Here is a 22,908-nt window from a genome sequence, read left to right on the forward strand (position 1 = left end):
CTATTTAATCTTTACAATAACCGGTAAGTATTATTTTCTGCGTTTGATAGATAAGTAAACTGAAACACATTAAGTTATCTCAATTCTCACAATCTTATGAACTATAGATATTTTGTTCCCCCTTTATAATGAGGGAACTGAAGATTAGAAAGATGACGTAACTTGTCCTGGATCATGTGGCAAGTGAAGCAAGTGTCTGAGCCCAGAGCTCAGGTCCCTGTTATCTGTCAGGTCTCTGTTGTCTTCTTCTGACTCTACAATTATATAAAAAGTAAAATTCTTTCATATACTCATAAAACATTTTGCATTATTATCCAAATGCCAAACAGCGTTTTCAAGTATTTCCCTTATTGAATTTTCATTTTTAATCCACAGAAGTGTTATTCTCAGGCGGGCCATGTAGTCCTCAATTTAGAGAGACAGTGCTAGTTAACACAGCTACTGGCCAGGATGGACAGGGACTCATGTAGAATATGAATCTTTACATTGTAACCAAAACGAGAAGGTTTTGATTTAGTCCCTTTTTGGCATCTTCTGCCAGTTCTGTGGGGCTCTGATTGACTAATAACTTACAGCCGTTTTGAGGCTGCTGTGTAGTCCCAGTAACCATGGGTGTTTCCTTGGTGAAAAGCACAAACTCTGGCCAGGATCTAGCAGATCACCACTTGAGATGACTTTCCAAAGCACAGCTTCAGGCCCACGCATTGATTCCGGGTGGCTGGGCCAAGATCTGAGGAACAGGAAATGTCGCCACCCATGTTAAAATCTGCTTCAACATGTGCCTCTGTTGTAGCACAGCTCATTCTCCTCGATTAAGAGAGCTGTCCCCAGCGACTTTCCTTTGCTTCTTGACTCCATTCTTTATGGAATATCATAGAGTCCTGCTTAATGGACCTTTTATGAATCAGTAGCAAGAATTTTCTCACTAGAAAAGTCTATAATAATTTCAATTATACTTGGTTCAGACTCTGAATCTCTGATTCCAGCGTTCTCTAACAAAAGAAAATATCCATTTCTGCAAAAAAGCCACTGATTTTAATCATATCTTCTCTCCAGTGTTTTTCTGATCTACAATCAGTAATTTTATTCTCAGGCTAAACTAAATTAGCCTTTCTCTGATTGCTATGGCTAACATGATATCTCCATGAACCAACCATTATGTTCCTTTTTTTTCCTTGAATGCTTCAAAATGAGCTGGTGTTCATATAAATAGTGTTTCTGAACACTGGCATGCTACATGCACTGAAGGAACAAAGATTAATAAGATATTGTCCCTGTACTATAGTCTCGAGGGGTGGAGAAAATGGGCACCAGACCAGATCATTTCAGTTTAATATGGTAAGCATCTAGGTAGAGGGATGCATAGAATGCAGTGGAAGCTCAGAGGAAAGGGACTCTAGGATAGATTTTGAAGGAAAGGATACATAAGCTGAGTCTTGAAGGACACATGAGTATTAACCAAAGGAGGATGAAAACAGTGCCCCAGCAGAGGGCACAGCATAGACAAAGGCAGGACACTGTGTGGTCTGAGGTGTGAGCTCAGGGGCGCCCACAAGCAGGATACCACTCAGTGTGAATGCAAACGAGGACTTGAAGCTGAGAGGCGGGGTAGTTGCCAGGCAAGGAACTTAGACTTTATTCTGCACACCCACTTTGCTCATATGTAAAGAATGGAGAGTATTTCCCCATTCCTTTTATTTAGTCTGTCATAACTGTGTTTCATCAAGTAGACTTTTACTGTATATCTATTTTGCCTAAGGGTTCTGCTTTCAACGACTAACCAGGGAAGAAGAACGTGTATAGTTGTAATAGAAGACACAACATGGTAAATGCCAAATGTTTTAAACGAAGTGCTGTGGTTATGTAGACAAATGTGTGAGCAATTTCTAGGCTGGACAGTTAGGGAAAAACTAACAGAGGAAGTGTCATTTGAGCTGGACCATAAAGGAAGAGCATGGTTTCAATTGGTAACTTCTAAGGATGGGAGTGGGAGGATGGTCTTGACCAGAGCTTCTCAAACCTTCTGTGGAGAGGGGCCAGGTTTTTTTCTAATTGATCATGGACCAATACTTCTATAAAATAAAATAGAAATGAATTACTTTAAAAAATGACATACAAAATACAAGCCCATATTATTTAATCTTACATTCAACAAACATAAAATTACTTGTCAAGTTGCCATACAAATTTCTAAATGCTTACTGTCGATTTCTGTTACTTATTTCATCACGGACCAGTAACAAGTGTTCATACAGGGAAGACAGTTTGCGTAGCTCTGGTCTAGACAGAACAAACCTATGGGCAGACGATGAAGTCTTGACTACAAGGATGTTTGGAGAATGGCAAACAGTCCAGAGTGACTAGAGTTGAGAGTTTGGGGGTGGGCTTGGAGGCAATGGGTGATAGGAGTGAAAACTAGAGAGAAGGTGAATCCACAAGGGCCTTGAGCACCACGCTGACTGTATTCTGTAATCAGTGAGGAGTGTGAACGCTATTGAGAAAGAGAGTGGTATGGTTATAGCTTCTTTACATAGTTTCATAGCTGTGGAGGGAAAAAGTATCAGAGAAGAGAGAGAGAGAGAAGGCAGGAAGTCAAATCGTAAAATTTCTTCACTTATTCAGGTGAGAAATGATAGGACCCCAAACGAGGGTAATTGAAATGAAAATGGAAAGGATGGAACAGTTTGGAGGTAGGACAAGAAGACAGTGACTGATTGAATGTGGGAGGAGGTGGGTGGTGAGCTTTTCAAGCCCTAGAGGACAGAAATAGGGAACACAGGAAGAGGAGAGACTTGTGGAGAAAGCAGAGGTTTGGTTTGGATGTTATTATGTTTTCTCACTACTGGGACACCTATGTAAAAATGTCAAGCATGATATTTGAAGATTTTAAGATGTGAATCTGGAGTTCAGGAGCCAGGTTAGGAACAGATAGGGTTGCATGTCTGTATAGATATCTATATCTGTATTTTTATGGTCATTTGTAGAGAGGAACAGCCCAAGCCAAGAAAGAAGGTGTGTTGACTAAGCTGAGAGTATAGAGCAAAGAGAAAGGAAAGATGAAAACAGCCGAGTCAAGAATGTCTGCATTTCGAGGGAGAGCAGTAAAATGCCAGTTACTCTTTCTTAGCTCATGAATGGCTCGTCACTCAGCACACGGCATCAGTGACCACGAGAGGACAACTTCAACAGAGTGCAGCCTAGAAATGTAGTCCTGGCTTCCAGGCTGCATGAGCACAGGCATCTAGCTCAGTCTTCACCAGATGACCATTAAAATGATTAAAACAGTAGAAAGCTGTAAACAGTGAAAAAGCCACATGACAGTAGAAATTAGGGAAAGGTGCTAGTGACATGCAAGAAGCTTTGAAGAATTTTTGCTGAATATAGTGTGATGAGACCCCTATGAATGATAGTACCAAAGACAACTCAAAAACCTTCCTAAGAAATAGCACTACTAGCGGGTACGTGCGTGAGACCCAGCAGAATCACATTTACGTCCCTTAATCAGAGAGGCAGGGAGTAGAAGAACGAGCCCTAGAGCTGGTGAGAAGCAGATCGCTTGACCTCCATTTTGTCGCTGCCAAGCAGCAGCATTTGAAAGCAGCCAAGTTGGGAAGGAGCGGGAGTGGGAAGGTCTAGGTTTCATGCAGTGGCTACAACAAGCAGAAAACTGGACAGGGAATAACACTGGGAAAGGGGCCAGACCAGTCCCAACTTATACTTGGCTTGAAGACGAGATCAAACAAAAGCTAAATGCCAAAAGTTGGCCCCATTGCAATGGCTTTTCCAAACAAAATAAGAAATGATGTGGAGATGAAGTTCTCATGCTGTGACGGCCCACAGTTCCAACTCCTTCCCTGCTGAGTTCTTGAGCTGTATTGTAGATTTAGTTCAACACCAGTTGGACTAGTTCAACACCAGTTTAAAATCCTCGAGGAGACTTCTAATAATAACAAAGTGGAGAATAAATGCAACCAAGGAGAATCCATCCCATTTGTTCCTGAACAGTTTTGTGTAGCCATCTCATTGTTCAAGAGTAAGGACACAAAAAAATTAAATAACATGGGATCTATGAAATTATCTGCAATGAGGCAGAGTAACAAGCATTCAAAATGTAGAGGAAGAAGATGCTGCTGGGCTAGAATATTTTCTTCAGAAAACACCAGATTTTGTTTGCTACGTGTTCTCAAAATTCAAAGAAACTTGAAGTGTGTGAAATAAGACATGGATTTAAAAGGATGTGTCTAAGAACAAGCAGAAAATAGTAAGGAATTTGAATGCAATAAGGAAAGATTATAAGAAAACTAAAAATGCAATGCCAAGACTGAAATCTACATTGAAAGTTGAAAGCACAGACTCATTCCAGTCTTAAGTCTAAGTACTAATGTGAATGGAAAACTTGAATTGTTATTTCAGACTATAGAAGAAATAAAGAAGTAAAAACCGTAAGAAAGCTGATCGATAAAAACCGAGCAGAGAGCTAACATAGGGAAGCATGAGCCATTCCAATAAGTAGAGCAGTACTTGCACATGGTAAGTAAACATATGCTGGATGAACCAATGATATTCCCAAAGAAGAAGCCACGTAAAGGACACATAAACGGTAATCAGAGGTGTAACAAAAGAAAACTGTGCTGAGCTGAAAACAGGCCCAAGTCTGTGGATCAGAAGAACTTTACTGAGTCAGGCAAATTAATGAAAAGAGATAAGCACCTCGTCACAGCTTCATGGAATTTTAATATTTCAAAAACAAAGAAAATATCCTAAAAGCAGACAAGCAGACAAAAAACAAGCTTATTTTCAGAGAAAGAAAAATTAATCTTACGTTAATTGTCCCTGAAACATTGAATGCCAGAAGATAGTGAAACAATATCTGCAGGATTTGGGGGGAAAAGTTGTGACCCAAAAATTCTATACTCAGGCAAAGTGCAAAGGTGACAGACATTTTCAGATATTCAGAGATTTAAAATATACGTTGCTTAAGTACACTTTTTTTTTTTGTGAGGAAGATCAGCCCTGAGCTAACATCCATGCCAATCCTCCTCTTTTTGCCAAGGCAGACTGGCCCTGGGCTAACATCTGTGCCCATCTTCCTCCACTTTATGTGGGACGTCGCCACAGCATGGCCTGACAAGCAGTGTGCTGGTGTGCACTCAGGATCCGAACCTGAGCCTGGGCCGCCAGCAGCAGAGTGCGCGCACTTAACCGCTACACCACCGGGCTGGCCCCTAAGTACACTTTTTGAAAATAATTTTGAAGTCAATGTGTATACACACGTGCACATGCATACATATGTACACACATATGTATAAATATTCCAGCCGATTAAGAGAAGAATCAAAATTCCTTAAGAATGGGAAACGTGGTACAAAAGGACTAGCAATGAGCATTGAAAGCAATTAAACACAGAATCAGGTCTAAATAATTGTGGTAAATATGTTTAAAAGAAAACTCAAATATTAAGAATATTGCTTTTAAAAAGATAACACGATATGAAAAATAGTGATTTTAATGATAATAAAGAGGGCCTAAATTCTCATATTATCTCAAAAATTAAACAAAAATCAAGGAGTTGATATAGAAGAGGGATAGAAGGAAGCAAAAAGCGTGATAATCCATATTACACACGAGAGAGACAAATACTATTTCATTCCGGAAAATAATTAGAAAAATAGAAGTTCAATCAGACTTTTTAAAAACTTAATCATGCTAGTATTTTTTTATGTATTTCTTGCAAATTACAACATGTTTTTCTAAAGATTCCCCTGATTATTGTGTGGGGAGGGGACTGTCAGGGGGCAAGAGTAGAAGCAGGGAAGCCAGTTAGGAGACTATTGCAGTGGTCCAGGTGAGAGACAATGATGGTTGGACTGGAACTAGGCATGGAGAGGGTAAGAGATGGCCAGATACTGCTGCAAGTTGAGAGGATTTGCCAGTGGACTAGATGTGAGATGTGAGAGAAAGAGGAGTCAAAGATGACTCCTAGGTGTGTAGCCTGAGCAGCTGAAAGAGTGGAGATGTGGGGGCGGCCCTGTGGCTTAGCGGTTAAGGGCGGGCGCTCCACTACTGGCGGCCCGGGTTCGGATCCCGGGCGCACACCAATGCACCACTTCTCTGGCCATGCTGAGGCTGCGTCCCACATACAGCAACTAGAAGGATGTGCAACTATGACATACAACTATCTGCTGGGGCTTTGGGGAAAAAAAAGAGGAGGAGGATTGGCAATAGATGTTAGCTCAGAGCCAGTCTTCCTCAGCAAAAAAAGAGGAGGATTGGGATGGATGTTAGCTCAGGGCTGATCTTCCTCAGGAAAAAAAAAAAAAAAGAGTGGGGATACCCGTTGCCTTTTATTGAGATGAGGAGGGCTTGGGGAGAGTGGGGGGAAGGGGGGGTCTAGGGCTCAGTTTTGAACTGTTAAGTTTAAGATGCCTGTTGTACATGCACTCTGATATGTGTAGTTCCCAGCTCCTTTGAAGTACAAAATATTTAATTTTCAAAGGAAAGACATGAAATTGTTTTTGTTCATAAAAACTAATTACAAAATGACAGTAAATTGTCACCCAAAGTAGTAGTTTAGTGCCACATCAGCATCCAAGAGTACAAACTCTTCTAATGAGCATCGTCTTTGCTAAGTACATGAATCACCATTTTCCCTTGCAATGAGATGTTACTTCAAGAGAAAGGGAATTCCTTAAAATAGGAAGGTCGATATCTTCTCTTTTCTTGGCACTACTGTTTCACTGTTTAGAGCAGCTAGCAACCTAACAGATATTTAATAAAGTATTTTTTACTATGTCAAAATACTGAGAACCACAAAGAAAAGTTTTTATTGTTTCCACTGATTTATAATTTGTTATTTTATAAATATTGTACAAAAGTTTGCCTTAATCCAGCATATCTCTTTTGTTTGAATGGTGCAGATTAATAGCATAAAAAGTACATGTTGGTTGAATGTAGAGAAATGTTAAAATAATGGGCACTAATGTTTAATAAAAGAATCACTGCTCCCAGGTATCCTCAAACATCCGTTTACGTTTATTCATTCACTCAAGGACTATTTATAGATAAAGGAAGTCTGATTACCGTAACCCAAATAAGGGAAGACTTAAGATTAATCAGAATACTTTCAGTGCTGAAATCACGAGACAAAATGTCACAAACCACAAGATAATTGATTTCTGTCAAGTTTATTCCTCTCAATGTCCTCACTGCTACAGATGTGTGTGTGTGTGTGTGTGTGTGTGTGTACCTTCTGGTTAGCCAGTTACTTCCGAGAAAATGAATTAACCAGAATACGTCATCCTCTGAGCATTTCAATTAGTCTAAGTGTTCTTTACATGAACGTAATAAAACTATATTCTTTTTTAGAAAGTCTGTAACATAGGCTTTTTATTACTGAAACATAGCTTTATATATAATGAATTCTCATTAGTATGAGCTTAATGTATAATACAAAACAGATGGACATATTTATAGGAATACTTTACTTCATGCAATAGGAATATGCAATAAAGAACGTGTTTGGCCCTTTGTTATAAATAAAAGCATATATTTAAATACAGTAGGAACTTACTATTTAAAGAAGTATTTTAATGAGTCCCATAAAATACACAGTACAAAATAATAAATATATTTATTCCAGCCCTCAGTAAATTTTTAAAGAGTTCCCCTTCCAGCCCATTGCCTCCAAGAGCATCCATTCTGACAGGCCTCTTCCTGTTTTGAGTTTCCAAGTATTAGTGGCTGGCTAGATGATAGATAATAAATTATCTGCCCATATTCATCTGCAAGTTATGTACTTGAAAACTAATGAATAGTGCTACTATTATAAAAATATCTTTGTGCCAAATAGTTCTGGATCAAAAGGCTAGTACATACTTTCACTTCTCAAAAACAAAAACTACTAGTTCATGTTCCTAAAAATATCAATTACAAGCAGAACCAAAAGTAATTCATTTATGCACAAATAAAAATAAAAAAGAAGGGAATATACCATACACCCACCAGAATGGCTAAAAGAAAAACGAAACTCTCAATATCAAGTGTTGGTGAGGATATAAGCAAATGAAACCCTCATGCACTCCTCTTGGGAATGGAAATTGGAAAAAACACTTTGGGAAACTGTTTAGCAGTATCTACTAAAGCTGAACATATCCAGGACTTTCTCTCACAGAAATACACACATATCTGCTCCAAAAGACATGTTCAGAAATACTCATGGTGGCATTTTTTGTAATAGCCCCAAACTGGAAACAATGCAGTTGTAGAATAGATAAATTGTGGTTGAATATATTGTTACAGCAGTGAACATAGTTAACTCTCACAGGAATAATGTTGAGCCAAAGAAGCCAGACACAGAAGAGTACATATGGTATGATTTCATTTTTACGAAGTTCAAAAACAGGCAACCTAATCTATGGTGGTGGAAGTCAGAATAGGAGCTTACCTTTGGCAGGGGAGGGTGAAGACCAGAAGAGGCCCTGGGAGGCTGTGGAGGTGCAGATGGGTATCGGGGTGTGTTTGCTTTTAAAGTTCATTGAGCTTTGCACTTAAGATTTATGCACTTTATTACAAGTATGTTATACTTGAATTTTAAAAGTTCTCCCACAAGAAAAGGAGAAAAGAGTACCAGAGTTTTTGGAAAAAGCATATCCTTTCGAAACCTCACTCTCACCCCAAATTTTACTAAGTCCTTTACTTTATTGGCATACGTAATGGAAACAGTCTTCAAGCTAGAGAGTACCTTAAAGGATGATAATCATATACAGGAAAAGAAGCAACATCAGCCCAAGAAAATTAAGACCTAAAATCCCTAGGTTCTTACATGATGGTGAATCCAGAGACAGCAGACAAACAATATTCTAAGGGAAAAATATTTTATAATTCTGTAACCTCCTTACAACGGGCAATAATAGGTCTCCTAAAAAGGACCCCCTGTTATCATTTTTACTAATTGTTAGCATGTACAGCAAAAGAAGAATTCCACAATGCTGTAGGGCTGGTGGTTTAACAAGCCTTCACTGGGGCATGGCTCTGTTGCTCTTTGTCACTCCTGCCTTTTCCCCTCTAATTCATACCACCTGTAATCCCTCTTTGTGCCTTTCGTCTGTTCCAGCAGCCTCTGTGCTCTTACACTGGTCTGGGATTGATAGCAGTAAGGCAGGATTTTGCAAACCTCTCTTAAGGAGTTAACATTTGTTCACTTCATAGTCTTGAAGAGCTGCCTTATAATAAATTAGCTTTGAAAGTTAACTTAGCTGGCCAGTAAGATTTATATCTCACAAGCCTGCTAAAGAAAATTGAAGAAAAACTTCTGGTAAATGATAGATGTACTAGGGTAGTTTAGTCAAATATAGGAGTAGTGTCTAAAATAGCAAACTGTATTTACTCCAAATCGTGTTATTATAGTGGGATCTTTATAAATTTATTTAAAGGATAATCCACTAAGTAATCGTATTTAGATAATATTCCTTTCCAATTGGCATAAAGCATGGGATTGTGGTATTGTTTCGCAATCTTAAATTTAAATCTTAGGAGTATAAAATGGCATAATGGAATGCTTTCCTGGATATGACATTGAGTAAATTTTATCACTTTTGTTATGATGATATGGTCATTTGTTTGTTTCTATGGTTTTACTTAACTATGTGTGTATGCCTATTAATATTCTTTTTAGATACTCTTCAAAAATATATATCAATACCATAGGCATTCATCTGTTGATATAAATAATGAACTCCATTAAAAATTCTAATGTCTTGAATATTTCTAATATAATTGTTCTTAATAGTTCTTAGGTCTGGCTCTATCCCAATTTGGAGAACAATATGAACTGCTGAGAGTATAAGACAGCTGTTGAGGAGATTTTAGTATCCCCAAAACTCCAGATAGTGAAACAAAAATTTTTCATTAAGTTGCATATCTGCTAGGTCCTAGATGTTTTGTGCTTTCTTTTGAGTGCTGATGCTGGGGTAGAAAGATGATGAAGTTTGGAAAGCAAAGACAGATTTCCTATAACTGATTATCCACCCAAGTCTCTCAAAATGCTTAATATCAGTAGCAAACTAGCTTAAAGTAAACTGCATTAAGACTAACATCAAAATAGACATGAAATGAACTATTTTCCTAAGAAATTATTTTCCCCATAATTTGTTGCATTTAGCAGGCAATTTACCTCTTTCTATTATTGAGGAATAATAGATTTACTAGTGAAAAAGCACATTCCTTCAAAGTCACCTTTTAGCATCCTTATCAACTTATTTTTAGAAACTTACGAATGGAAACCATTCCCAGTTATCTGAGAATATATTACTGTCCTTACCATTGTGATATATTAGGAAGAGGCAAAGAGTAAAAAACAAATTGGGAAATCCTTCTTTTAATACTAGTGATTTTCATTACTAATTAAATATAGACTGTTATGCTTCAAACAGACATTCACTGACACAGTGGCCCCTCATCTTGAAGTTGGGACTGCTGAGACCCAGAGAATCTTAATAACTTGCCCCAAGTGAGCCAAGCCTAGAATTCTCATATACTGAACCCTAATCTGATGCTTTTTCTACCGTGATCCAGACTTTGTCTTGACCATTGCATTCCTGAAGTGAAAATAGATTCTGCATAGTAAAGAGCTGTCTTTATAATTATAACTGGATTTTTTTAAAAATATACTTCATTTTTTTAGACCAGTTTCAAATTCACAGTAAAATTGAGCAGAAAGTACAGTGTCTGTATACCTCCTGCCCCCCAAGACAGCCTCCCCCATTATCAACATCCCCCTTTCAGAGTAGGATATTTGTTGCAATTGATGATCCTATATTGACAAATCATTATCACCCAAAGCCTATAGCTTACATTATGGTTCACTCTTGGTGTTGTACATTCTATGGATTTGGACAAATGTATAATGACCTGTATCCATCATTATAATATCATACAGAGTATTTCACTGCCCTAAAAATCCTCTGTGCTCCATCTATTCATCCCTCCCCCTTCGACCCCTAGCAACCACTTTTTACTGTCTCTATGGTTTTGCGTTTTCCAGAATGTCATGTACAGTCATGTGGTGCATTAGTGACATTTTGGTCAACCACGGAACCCATATACAACTAATCTTATAGTAGTCCTATCAGATTAGTACCATATAGCCTAGGTATATAGTAGGCTATACCATCTAGGTTTCTGTAAGTAGTCTATGATGTTTACACAGTGACGAATTTGCCTAACAATGCATTTATCAGAACGTATCCCCATCGTTAATCAATGCTTGACCATAGTTGGAATCATACAATATGTAGCCTTTTCAGATAGACTTATTTCACTTAGTAATATGCATTTAAGTTTCCTACATGTCATTTCATGGCTTGAAACCTCATTTCTTTTTAGCACTGAATAATACTCCGTTGCCTGGATGTAGCACAGTTTAGTTATCTGTTCATCTACTGAAGGACATCTTAGTTGCTTCCAAGTTTTGGCAATTATAAATAAAGCTGCTATAAACATCTATGTGTAAGTTTTTGTGTAGACATAGTTTTCAGTTCATTTGGGTGAATAACCAAGGAGTGCAATTCCTGGATTGTATGCTAAAAGTATGTTAGTTTTGTAAGAAACTGCCAAACTGCCTGCTAACATAGCTGTATTATCTTGCATTCCCATCAACAATGAATGAGAGTTGCTGTTGCTCCACATCCCTGCCAGCATTTGGTGTTGTCAGTGTTTTGGATTTTGGCCATTCTAATAGGTGTGTAGTGGTATCTCATTCTCATTGCACTTCCCTAATGATATATGATGGTAATCATCTTTTCATATACTTATTTGCCATTTGTATATTTTCTTTGGTAAAGTGTGTGTTCAGATCTTTTCCCCATTTTTTAGTCAAGTTGTTCATTTTCTTACTGTTGAGTTTTAAGAGTTCTTTGTATATTTTGGATAACAATCCTTTATCAGGTATGTCTTTTGCAAATATTTTCTCCCAGCCTGTGGCTTTTCTTCTCATTCTCTTGATAGATTTTTCAGTAAGATAAAGTTTGGTATGTATTACATTTGGGGAGGGAAGTATGATTGCAGCCATCCCCGTGAAGATGAAGAGATGTTGACACCATTTTAGTAGTTTGTCTGTGGTAGGGAGCAAACTTCAGAGAGAGACCAGGTCTTTGCTAGTGCACTTCTATGTGGTGGTTTTCAAAAGACCGCTTATGGGCCCCAGGAATCCTCTATGCGCCTACTCGTCAGTGTGTGATCTGTGGGCCAGCTCTACTGGCATCATCTGGGAGCCTGTTAGAAATGCGGAGTCTCAGGCCCCAGCCTAGACCTACTGAATCAGAAATTGTGTTTTAACAAGATCCCTAAGTTATTTGTATGCACATTGAAGTTTGAGAAGTTCTGCGCTCCATAAACTGTAAGCTGGGCTCAAAGGTATATATTTCATAAAAATATAAAAGGATTTTTGAAAATCCTTTTGACAAAAATAGAGGACTTATTTTTGTTTATTTCGGATTGTATAAGTCACAAGTTCATTATATGAAAATTGGAAAATATAGGAATTAAAAGAAGAAAGCAGCATCACCCATAATTCCACAACTCAAAAATAACCATGACTAATATTTTTATTTGTTGTCTCCCACATATTTTTCTTTGCATGTATGTTGTATACTTTCATATACATTGAGATAATACTGTGCATACATGCTTTTATATCATACATTTATCACTCAACATTTTACAGTAAGCAATCAACTTTCATTCAATAAATTTTCATTGAACACCTACTATGGATCAGGCACTGTTCTAGATACTGGAGTTACATAAAGGCTCTTATCACATGAACCTGACTTTCTAGTGGAGCAGTAGAAAATAGAGACAAAGAGATAAGTAATACGTTTGTAAACAATAGTAAGTATGAAGAAAGTAAAACAGTAATTTCTGAAGTAATTTCTGAAGAAAGTACAACAGTATAATTTCTAGTCATATCGAAAACTGTGATATTCTCTACACTTACTATTTGGTTAAACTGAGTTATATGTTGTACTTAATTGAATTACATATCACTGGAAATCTAACGGTGTCCTTCGAACTTTTGGACAGGTATACAGTGTCTGGGTGATAGTTCTTCATGGAACATGAATCAGTCACCCAAACTTCTGCTAGCTTTAAGCGTGCTGTGATCTATTTTATAAAATAAAGAGGTTTCTCCTCTCTTTAATTGCAAGGCCTGGCCTATGACATGCAGTCTTCTATGCATATGTCCTCCTAACAAATAAATTTAAACCCAGATTCCTCCTCTCAGGGAATCTTACCTTTGTAGGTCTTGTTGGAAGTGTCATTTCTGCAGCAAGGAATTTTGCTTCACTTATAGTATATTTGCGTCTTAAGGCTCCATTGCCTTGCTCATTATTCTGATTCTCTATTGTAGTGTAATGTTTTTGAATCCATTTAAAATAATAATTAGGGATGTTAATTCAAATTAAAAGTCAATGGTCTGTGCTGCCAATTGAAATAATTCAATGAGATGGTACCTGCTATGCTCAGCCAAGGTCATATGTCTCTCCTACAGGTATGACAATCAGGTCACAATTAACCCCTCTGCCTGTTGCCTTAGCAAATTTCTTTTGCTATTAGTTATAAGATATATTCTGTTTTCAAAAACACCAAAATATGGGGAAAGGAGTAGAATTATTAGTTAGAATTTTAGCATTTTATATTTCCTCTATGGTGAGATGGCGGGGGTTTAAATTTATTTTTACTACAGTCATAATCTACATTAAAAATCACAAAAATTACTTAATCTGTAGCCCTTGCACCAGTTCTTTACAGGGTGAAAGCATCACTGGTTAATAAAACTACGTAGCAGCTAGTAGAATTGGGTAGGGTGTCCTCAGGGTCATTGTCTTGTCAAGGTACTGATGAAACTTTGAAAAATCAATGCTTAATGAGAACAGTGGCACAGCTGTTACGTAACATGTCATGTACTCTCATTCCAGTTCTAATCCCACGTTCCTCTTAAACCCAGCTCTAGAATCCAACTTCCGTGCCACTTTGATAACAGCTGACTACCGCTACCACATTCTCTTGTACTTTCTGCAGTGCATATTTTCCCAGTCTAGACTAGCCTGTGAGAGTCTGTCCTCATCTATAGAAGCCAGTGCTCTGCAGTTTGGTACTTTCAAGAGTCATAGAATCTCAGAATTGAAAGGTACCTAAGTGGCCATCCACAATTATGTTTCCCAGCATAAAGTATCCTGGAAGCCTGGGAAATTATCCACTCCAAATTTCATATCTTTATGTTCGTGGCTTAGATTCCCTCTCTTTATTTCATGTTCACATTGGTATATCTGGATTCAAGTATGGTAATTTTGCACCTGTTTGCAGCAAGGGTAGCAGGAACAGGAAAACAATACATACGGTACTACCCAGAGTTATATCGTGTGGAGCGTCTTTGTGCCGTGGTTGGTCTACCCCTAAAATAGACACTGGCTCTGCCTGAAGCTTGGTTTTGTATTTTCAATGACATTGCTGTCATACAGCCGCATCCAGTGAAAGTGATGGAAGTGTGCTCAAATTAATGTGGACTTAGTTGTCCACATTAGATCTCACCTGATCATAATAATAACAGTGATAACAATAATATCAGCTAACATAGATTACCAAACTCTTTCTCAGCCAATTCCATGTAGTAGTTCATTTAATCTTCACAATAACTCACTAAAGTAGAAACTAGTGTTATATTCATTGTAGAGATGAGGATACTGGAATTCAGAAGGTTAAGTAACTTGCTTGAGGTCAGATATCTGACCATGGTGAAGGGAGGATTAGAACCAGGCTATCTGACTCCAGAGCACGTGATCTTAACTACTGCTCTAGTTTGCACGCATAAAAATGTTTTAGCTATTTTTCCCACTTCTTAATGTAAATACGGTCCTCAGCTGTAATAAATCTATGCCTTGATTGGGATATTGTAATTCTTTTTTTTTGTGTGTGAGGAAGATCAGCCCTGAGCTAACATCTGCCAATCCTCCCCTTTTTTTTGCTGAGGAAGACTGGCCCTGGGCCAGCATCCATGCCCATCTTCCTCCACTTTATATGGAACGCCGCCACAGCATGGCTTGCCAAGCGGTGCATTGGTGCGCGCCCGGGCTGCTGCAGCGGAGCGCAAGCACTTAACCGCTTGCGCCACCGGGCCGGCCCCGGGACATTGTAATTCTTTATCATTTAACTACCATCTTAGTCCACGTGGCGTAGTGATAAGTTATTATGGGAAAGTATTATGTAGAAATACCTTTAGAAAAGTAATTCAGAAGATTTCTGAATATAGATGATCAGAGAGACATGTAAGGTACAAAATATTCATGTACTGTTGTTTTCATTTACCCTGTATGTCACAGAGAACTTGAGTAACAACTTCTTTTCCAAAAGGAAGAGATCTGAAAATCACGTTTTCTCTGTGCTTGCGGACACTGTTAACAAGTTCAAGCTGATTATTTTGTTACCTAATAATTTTCTAGAAGTACTGTGACAGAAAATTCTTAAGAAGTGCATCACCATTACATTTCCAGATACTGCACATTTCTCCAAGGGTTCATTTGCATACTGTTTTCCCATTCGTATGTGCTCTAAGAGAGTTCATTTTATCATTCCATATGTTAAAACAATTAAAACTGACAAAATCTACACAAGGGCATTTCTTTGTCAGCAGAGCAGAAACCAGTCCGTTTATGAAACTGTGTTCATGCAGAACCATCACTTATTGAAAAGATCCCGGGTGTGTTTCCTGTTATTCATGCATAAAGTGTGTCAGGGAACCTGCAGGACTAATTAAACTGAGGATTTGTGTGTGTGTCATTGTAGGCGAAAGGTAAAGAAAGACAGTGGCTAAGACACCAAGCTACTGGGGAACTAGATGATGCCAAGATCATTGATGGGCTGACTGGAGAAAAAGCCATCTACAAACGCCGGGGTGAGCTGGAGCCACAGGTAAGTAATGGTGAACCAGTAGCCTCAGATCTGCAGAGTTCTGCCTTCTTTACAGACAAATGCTTTCTTGAGTTGCAGTCTTTGTCAAAACACCATAAATCCTGAATATGGCAGCCAAGAAAACATTATATAACAAAAGATTAGGAAAAAAATAAATATTATACTATTTATTATATAAGTCAAGATCAAGATGAGTCAAAAAATACCAGGCACACTCAAACTGAGTAATTCAAGAACAGTTAATAAAGAGACTATTTAAAAAGGTAAGGGTGGAGTTTAGGAAAATCAAAAAGAAACAGTGGGTACCTAACAGGAGGGATCTAACCCATCGCTAGATCTAAAAAGGCAGAGGGAGAGAGCACTTACTGGAACCTAGAGAAGGTGGTTTGTGGAGAGGCCCCTTCTCTGCCGTGGCCCATAGGTGAGCTACCTACCCACAGGAGCTGTGGCCTTCAGTAGAGGGACAGCTCACCCATGGGCCACGGCAGAGAAGTGGCTGAGGGAACAAATATCCCACCCTCACCCTCTGATCTCTTGCCAATGCCTCCCAGCAGAGCCCACTAGAAGCCAGCAGCCGAGAGAGAAGCTGATGCCAGCCAAGCAGATCAGCTCCCAGGACACAGCAGGGTGCCCTGGAGGGGAAACTGAAGACACTCGGTGTCTAAGAATCCCCGAGGGCTATACAAGTGAAAACACTAGCACAATCTTTCTAGTTTTCTACTGTTCTGTTACTTTAAAGGTTTGTGTCCATTCTGTAACTGAATAAGGTTTTAGAATTTTAGAAGGAATTCTCCCTTAAATAACTCATTGTAGTATGTAAAGTTTTAGACAGCCATAATATTAAAATATTTGCAGTACAGTAACAATAAGGTGAAATACTGAGTCTCTTGGAGGGCTCCGTGACTTCGTATATCCATGAATAACCAGAATTGCTGAGTAGGCACTGAGAGGTGGGGGTGCAGTGGCTGGTGGGGGAACGGGAGTCACTCACTCCATTTAAACGTTTATTCAGAGAAGATCCTTCGGTAATTTGGGGAGTTCTTACTTCTGTGTCCTTGGTATGAGTCAACGGCTGCTTTCTTTACTGACTGACTCATTGTAGTCAACAAATGTGTTTAGATACTCTGAAATTGTGAGTAGTCTTGCAAGCATATGTGGTACTGTTCTTAATTTAGGCAGACTCAACAAGTTTTTAAGACATGTGGTGATTTTGTCTCAAATGATTACACTCTAATACCCAAAGTATTTTTTTTAAATTACTAACACTGCTCATTAGTTTTCATACATGTCAGCAAGTGTATAATAACAAAATAATCTGGAATTTTTCTTCTTCCTTTTTTCTTGTAAGTAAAACTGACAGATATACTTTTGTTTTTAATTCTGCAAATTGGCAGGCGTGAGTCCAAAATCAAACTGAAATTCCTAAGAGTTTCATATTTTAATTGACAGTTGATGCCACTTTCATGCCCTTAACTGCCAAGAAAAGTAAAGAGAAGTAGTAATTCAGTAACTGAAAGGAAGAGAAGACTGAGAGCTTAGTAAAGACAGAAGACCTTGAAGAAATACTTTCCTTAAGTTCTCTGCCAGACCCCCCTCTCCCATAACCTTGTTTTAGGAATCTGACTTTTCTTGTGGACTATGTGGAAAATGATTTTCAGGTCACTACGTAACAGGTACAAGTAAAATTGATGTGGGTTTCCAGAATAACTCAATCTTGCTAGGGTAACTGACTCTGAGGCGTGATATGAAAATGACATGTTGGGGTTTATATCTTTCCAGATTATTAATTGTAAGACAGCATCAGCCTCAGTAAGGCAGTTTTACTAGACTAGGTTGGGCCTTCAAAGGACCATGTTCCACAGGAAAATCTTTCTCATATGGCCCCAACTACCAGCACAATTCCATTTGCTGAAATATAATCTGTAGATGCCTTTCCACCTGCCAGGACAGCCTTGTGCAGTGCAGAGCCTACAGCTGATCTGCCTGCCTCCTAGCTGGCACTCCAGGGCCTGTGTGAGATCCCCAGAACAGCAGCCAGTGATGGTTTTCTGGTTCACAAGGCTTTTCTGTTGTTCCCTCCCTCAGCTGGGCAGCCCCCAACAGAAACCCAAGCGCCTGCGCCTGGTGGTGGATGTGTCTGGCAGCATGTACCGCTTTAACGGGGTGGATGGCCGGCTGGAGCGCTCAATGGAGGCCGTGTGTATGGTCATGGAAGCCTTTGAGAACTATGAAGAGAAGTTCAAGGTAATGACATGAACTGAGGATGATGAGAGGCATCACTGACCACATCTGCCTAAGAGTCAGCGCTGAGTTTGGGCATGATGATGGATAGGTGGATGCAGGCTCCACCAGAGAAGACAAAAATCATCTTCTCATCAGCTCATTTATCAGCCGAGAGAAAGTGAGCCTTTTGTTTTATCTGCTCTAATAATCAGAAAATGATCTAATCTAAAACCAATTACTACAGAAGAGAGCACTGTACTTTGTAAGTTGTGTGATGTTAGCAATAACGCTTGGGGCGGGGAGCACTTAGAAGCACCACAAGTCTCTTCCCCAAATTTCTCAGAGCCGCCATCCTCATCCCAATCCCCCCATCCCTGTTATTGCCCTATTCGCACCCAGGCAGCCTCCCAGAGTTTGAGTCACCCTCAAAGTGTGCCCTTCTCAGCATTGCTATGCCTTTGCACGTGGGTGAGGATTACTGAGGATGGTAACCCTGGGAGAAATGCAGCCTCCTATTTAAACTATTTCCACTTTGCTGTTGCTCAGTTTGCTCTGCATCTGCCTTCAGAGGTCTGAGCATGGAGAAGGGATCCCCCATAGCCTTGTTACTGCCTGAGAAGAGCCCATTCGTGTGCTGTTAGTCAGTCACAGAGAGCACCTGCACTTCTGGCCCTTCCCAGAGCAGATAACCTTGAACACAGTCACATGCCGTATGATGATATATGTGCAGACATGTATAAAGAGTACACAGTCTATCCATAGATATTCTAGATTGTATCTGGGGTCAAACACGTCCTTCAGGAATAGGTGCTCTTAGATCGTTATTTAGCTTGACATCCCACCTGCACCTCAGAATTGCTGTCCTGAGTCGTGTCTGTGTGTTATGATGGATACAGAAAGAAACCAATTGGTGAAACTCATTAATTCATTTACTTTAGACCATTTTCGAGGCTCGTACAAGGGTCCCTTGTATGAAGCTCTACGTGAGAGATTCCTTTTGGTATTAAGGGGTAGGAAAAAGACAGCTTTAGTCGATGAATGCTGTGGGTTGCCAGGCTCTGTACGAGTGCAGGATACAAATACAAATAGGACGTGGACTTTCACCGTGGGGAGTAGCTTTATTTCTCCTAAAGAACTGGAACGTGTTTCCCCTTGTGATTATTGAAAGCCATGGAACTGTTCAAGATTCCCTCTTGGTTTTAGTTGCCAGGAAGCTCAGAGCTCAAATCAAAGACCAGCTATGACAACTTTGTTTTCACACTAGCTTTCACACTAGTATTCAGCTTTTTCCTTCCCTTGACCACCCCCTCCCTTCAGAAGTAAGTTTTTCTTGATTTTGATTTTTTACTTTTTTATGTTTTATGGGTTTATAGAAAAATATTTATTTTAAAATACTTTAGATCCTTTCTAGTACGAGGTGGAATATAATTCTTAATCACTTAGACTGCTGAATGGTTAGACCATTGCATCAGCATAAATCCCACCTAATGTTTTAAAACCTTTGGGTTCTGCTCATATTTGGATCAGCCCATCCTCCTCTTTCGTGGATCTTGAAGGGCAGTGTTCCTCAGCTGCCTTTGAGTTCTATGGAGATTTTAATCCATCATAGACCATAGCAAACATACCACTATTAAAATTGACATATTCGTATTATCCAGAACAAAATTTCCAGTTAGAAAGAGGATTTCTATATCTTTGAGAGCAGAACTGCTCTGATATGTGTAACTACTACTTCTAGGTTTTTAGAAATGTTACTAGGAGTTGACCAAGAAATTGGTTGACACAGCTCCCCAGGACTGGGTAAAGGACTAGACAGAGAGCAGAAGGTGGCAAAGCTGATAGGGAGCTCAGAGAGCCGATCTGATAGCCTGCAGGAAGATGGTGTGATTATCACGGAGCGTGGGAATATTTCATTGCATCTCAACAGCAGAGTGTAGAGATTCGTATTTATCCAGTTCTCACTGTTAAAAAGTCTGTAATCTGGAAGAACTATTAATGAAACTGGACGTGTCACACAAAAAAGAAACAACATCCAGGAAATGAGCATTTCAGAAGATGTCCTATTTTGTTCCTAATTTACAATTACAAACCAAATCGTCACCATATGATGTGCTGGATTTCAATAAGATTACAAATGTTAACTGAGCACTCGCTAAGCGCAGAGTGCTCTGCTAGGTCAGAGTTCCCTGCCATCCTTGAACTTGTCGCCTAGTGAGGGAGGCATGTAAAAACTACTGGTTCTGATAGAAGATTCTATGAGAGACGTGCAGTAACAGGTGCAAGCAAAGCACCCCTCTCTCCTTCAGAGCATCATCCCTAAAGCAGGATTTTGCTGATGGTCTCTTTGATTGCCACAACAGTGTGAAGAATTTCCTCAGTTTGTATCAGTAAAACCACAGGTATATTGAGAAGATAACCATAGTAATATATGACTGACAAATCCAGTCATACATTTATAGCAAGAAATTATAGCAAGACACCAAAATAAACTTTTTTTCAAGGCTTGAAGTAGCTTTATCATTTTTTTATGCTATTAGATTTTTAACAGGTAGTACTTGAAAGGTTTTGGTTTTGTGCATTTTCCTGCTCTTATAAACATACTCCTCACATTCCCTACAGTTCCTTTAGAACTTTTTTTAAGAGGATAGAAAGTCTTAATGAAACCAGTGCATTAAAATCTTTCCAACAAAAGGAAAAGACCTTAAGACTTCACAAAACAAGCTCTTTGAGGAAAAGTGGTTCTTAGGCGAGTGTCTGGAGGGGTGGTGGAGGGGACAGAATGAGTGAAGCATACGGGTCCTCTTCCTTCAAATTCCTCATCGTGTCCGTAGACTTCACAACTAGGGTGACCTCACAGGTCATTTACTCCTGTCTCCTCATTCTTCAGACAGCTGACTGAGACCCAGAAACATTAAGGACTTTTCCAAAAGTCAGAAGGCTAGTTGGGGCCAGAATAGGATGGAGCCCATCTTCTTCTGTTTATCTGTTTTCCTTTTTTTTGTTTTGTTTTTAAACTTTCCCTTTATTTCCCAACTTTTTTATTTTGAAAAAATTTAAACCTACAAAAAAGTTGAAAGAACAGTAAAATGAACACCCGTATGCCTTCACTTGGATTCGCCAATTGTTAACATTTTCCCTCATTTGCTTTATGTTTCTCTCTAAATATGTACTCTTTTCCCCCTACTCTGAATCATTTGAAAGTAAATTATAAACATCATAATGCTTTACCTCTAAATATTTTATTATGCTTCTGCTAATGGTAAGGACATTCTCTAACAACCTCAATACAATTATCACTGTTAAGAAAATTATCAGTAATTTCATAATATCTTCTAATATCCAATCCGAATTCACTTTTCCCAACTATCCCAAAAGTATCTTCTAGTTGTTTTTTTCCCCCCACAATCTGGGATCCAGTCCAAGTCCACACCTTCTCTTTTGTTGTAATGTCTCATTAGCCTCTTTTAATCTGGAACAGCCGCCTTCCCTACCACTACCAGTTTTGCTTTTCATGATGGTCACTCTCTTGCGAGTCCAGATCAGTTGTTTTGTAGAATGTCCTTCATTCTGGATTTGTCTGGCTGTTTTCTCGTGGTGCCATTTACCTTGTTCCAATATCCCCTATATTTCCAGAACTCCTAACAGGCTTTCCCCCACACCAGGTACATTGGAGACTTTGTAGGCTCTTCCCACCACCCCTGTCAACATATCTAAGACTGAGTGGGCTGTGGGCACTCAGTCTCTCCTGAGGCTCTCCAGGCCTCCTCTGTGGGGGATGGGAAGGAGGTGGGATGGAGCCTACTTACATTCTGTGAGAACTTTTCTTTGTAGTTATTTTGGGGTATGGGTAATGGGTGCACATGGTATAAAATGTAAAACATAGAAAAGGAGTGAGTGAAGCGTAAGCCTCTGCTCCCCTCTCTCAGCTCCCAGTTCCCCTCTCTGGTGGCAACCACTGTTAGTGGATGTTTTTATTATCTCTTCAAAGACATTCAATGCGTATACATCAAGTGGCAGCATGCCATTCACTTTGTTCTGTGTACGTTATATGATCGTATTCAACTCATTTAGTCTCTCTGTACTTTCATTTTCTCATTTGTGAAAGAAGCATAAGGACTAGGAATAACTAATGAAAGGTTGCAATTTACTCAGCAAATAGACAATGATGCATGAGCAAATGACAGTTTTAGGAGCTCCTAGTGAAAAATTCATATTCCATGGCCCAGGATGGCGTCACATGTGGTGTTGGCAGGAATTCAGCAGTGTGCTCTGAGACTCCCCACTCCCCAGTTCCAGACGGTTCTTAATGTTGTCTTCCTGGAGTTATTGTAAAGGTGTCTAGTCTGTATTTGCTTTGAAACCTTCAGAAGCCACTGGCCTGGCCTGGTGATCTGGACTCTTCCCGGAAACCTCTCTCTTGGCATCTGCTCTGTGTTTTGTTTGGCTTGGGCTCAGCTCCTGAGCTCTGGGTCATTACCATCCAGGCCCGGGAGGCTCATTTGAAGTCAGCCTCCACTTCTTATTCCACCTTAACATGATCCATGCCAAACCACAGGGATCTTTGAGCAGGAATTACTGAGAAGGAGAGGTAATTCTGTGGCAGGACACATTTCAAAGCCATCTGGAATTTTTAAAGTTTAAAGTTTCTCATAATTGTCCTACCAACTGAATTCAGTTCTTCTGAGGGACAGTATTTACAGTAGGTCACCTAAGACAAGA

The 22,908-nt window shown here is 39.3% G+C and overlaps 1 protein-coding gene across 2 annotated transcripts in view; it reads left to right on the forward strand.

Moving 5' to 3' along the window:
- VWA8 (von Willebrand factor A domain containing 8) overlaps positions 1-22,908 on the forward strand; it is a 354,390-nt gene that overhangs the window by 318,577 nt on the left and 12,905 nt on the right. For both annotated transcript variants that reach the window (XM_058548243.1, XM_058548242.1), the window contains 2 exons: positions 15,841-15,966; positions 18,052-18,210. In XM_058548243.1, coding sequence (XP_058404226.1) covers positions 15,841-15,966; positions 18,052-18,210 — 285 coding nt within the window. The remainder of the gene's footprint in view (positions 1-15,840; positions 15,967-18,051; positions 18,211-22,908) is intronic.

This window comes from Diceros bicornis, chromosome 9 (genome assembly GCF_020826845.1).
Source record: "Diceros bicornis minor isolate mBicDic1 chromosome 9, mDicBic1.mat.cur, whole genome shotgun sequence".
NCBI lineage: Eukaryota > Metazoa > Chordata > Mammalia > Perissodactyla > Rhinocerotidae > Diceros > Diceros bicornis.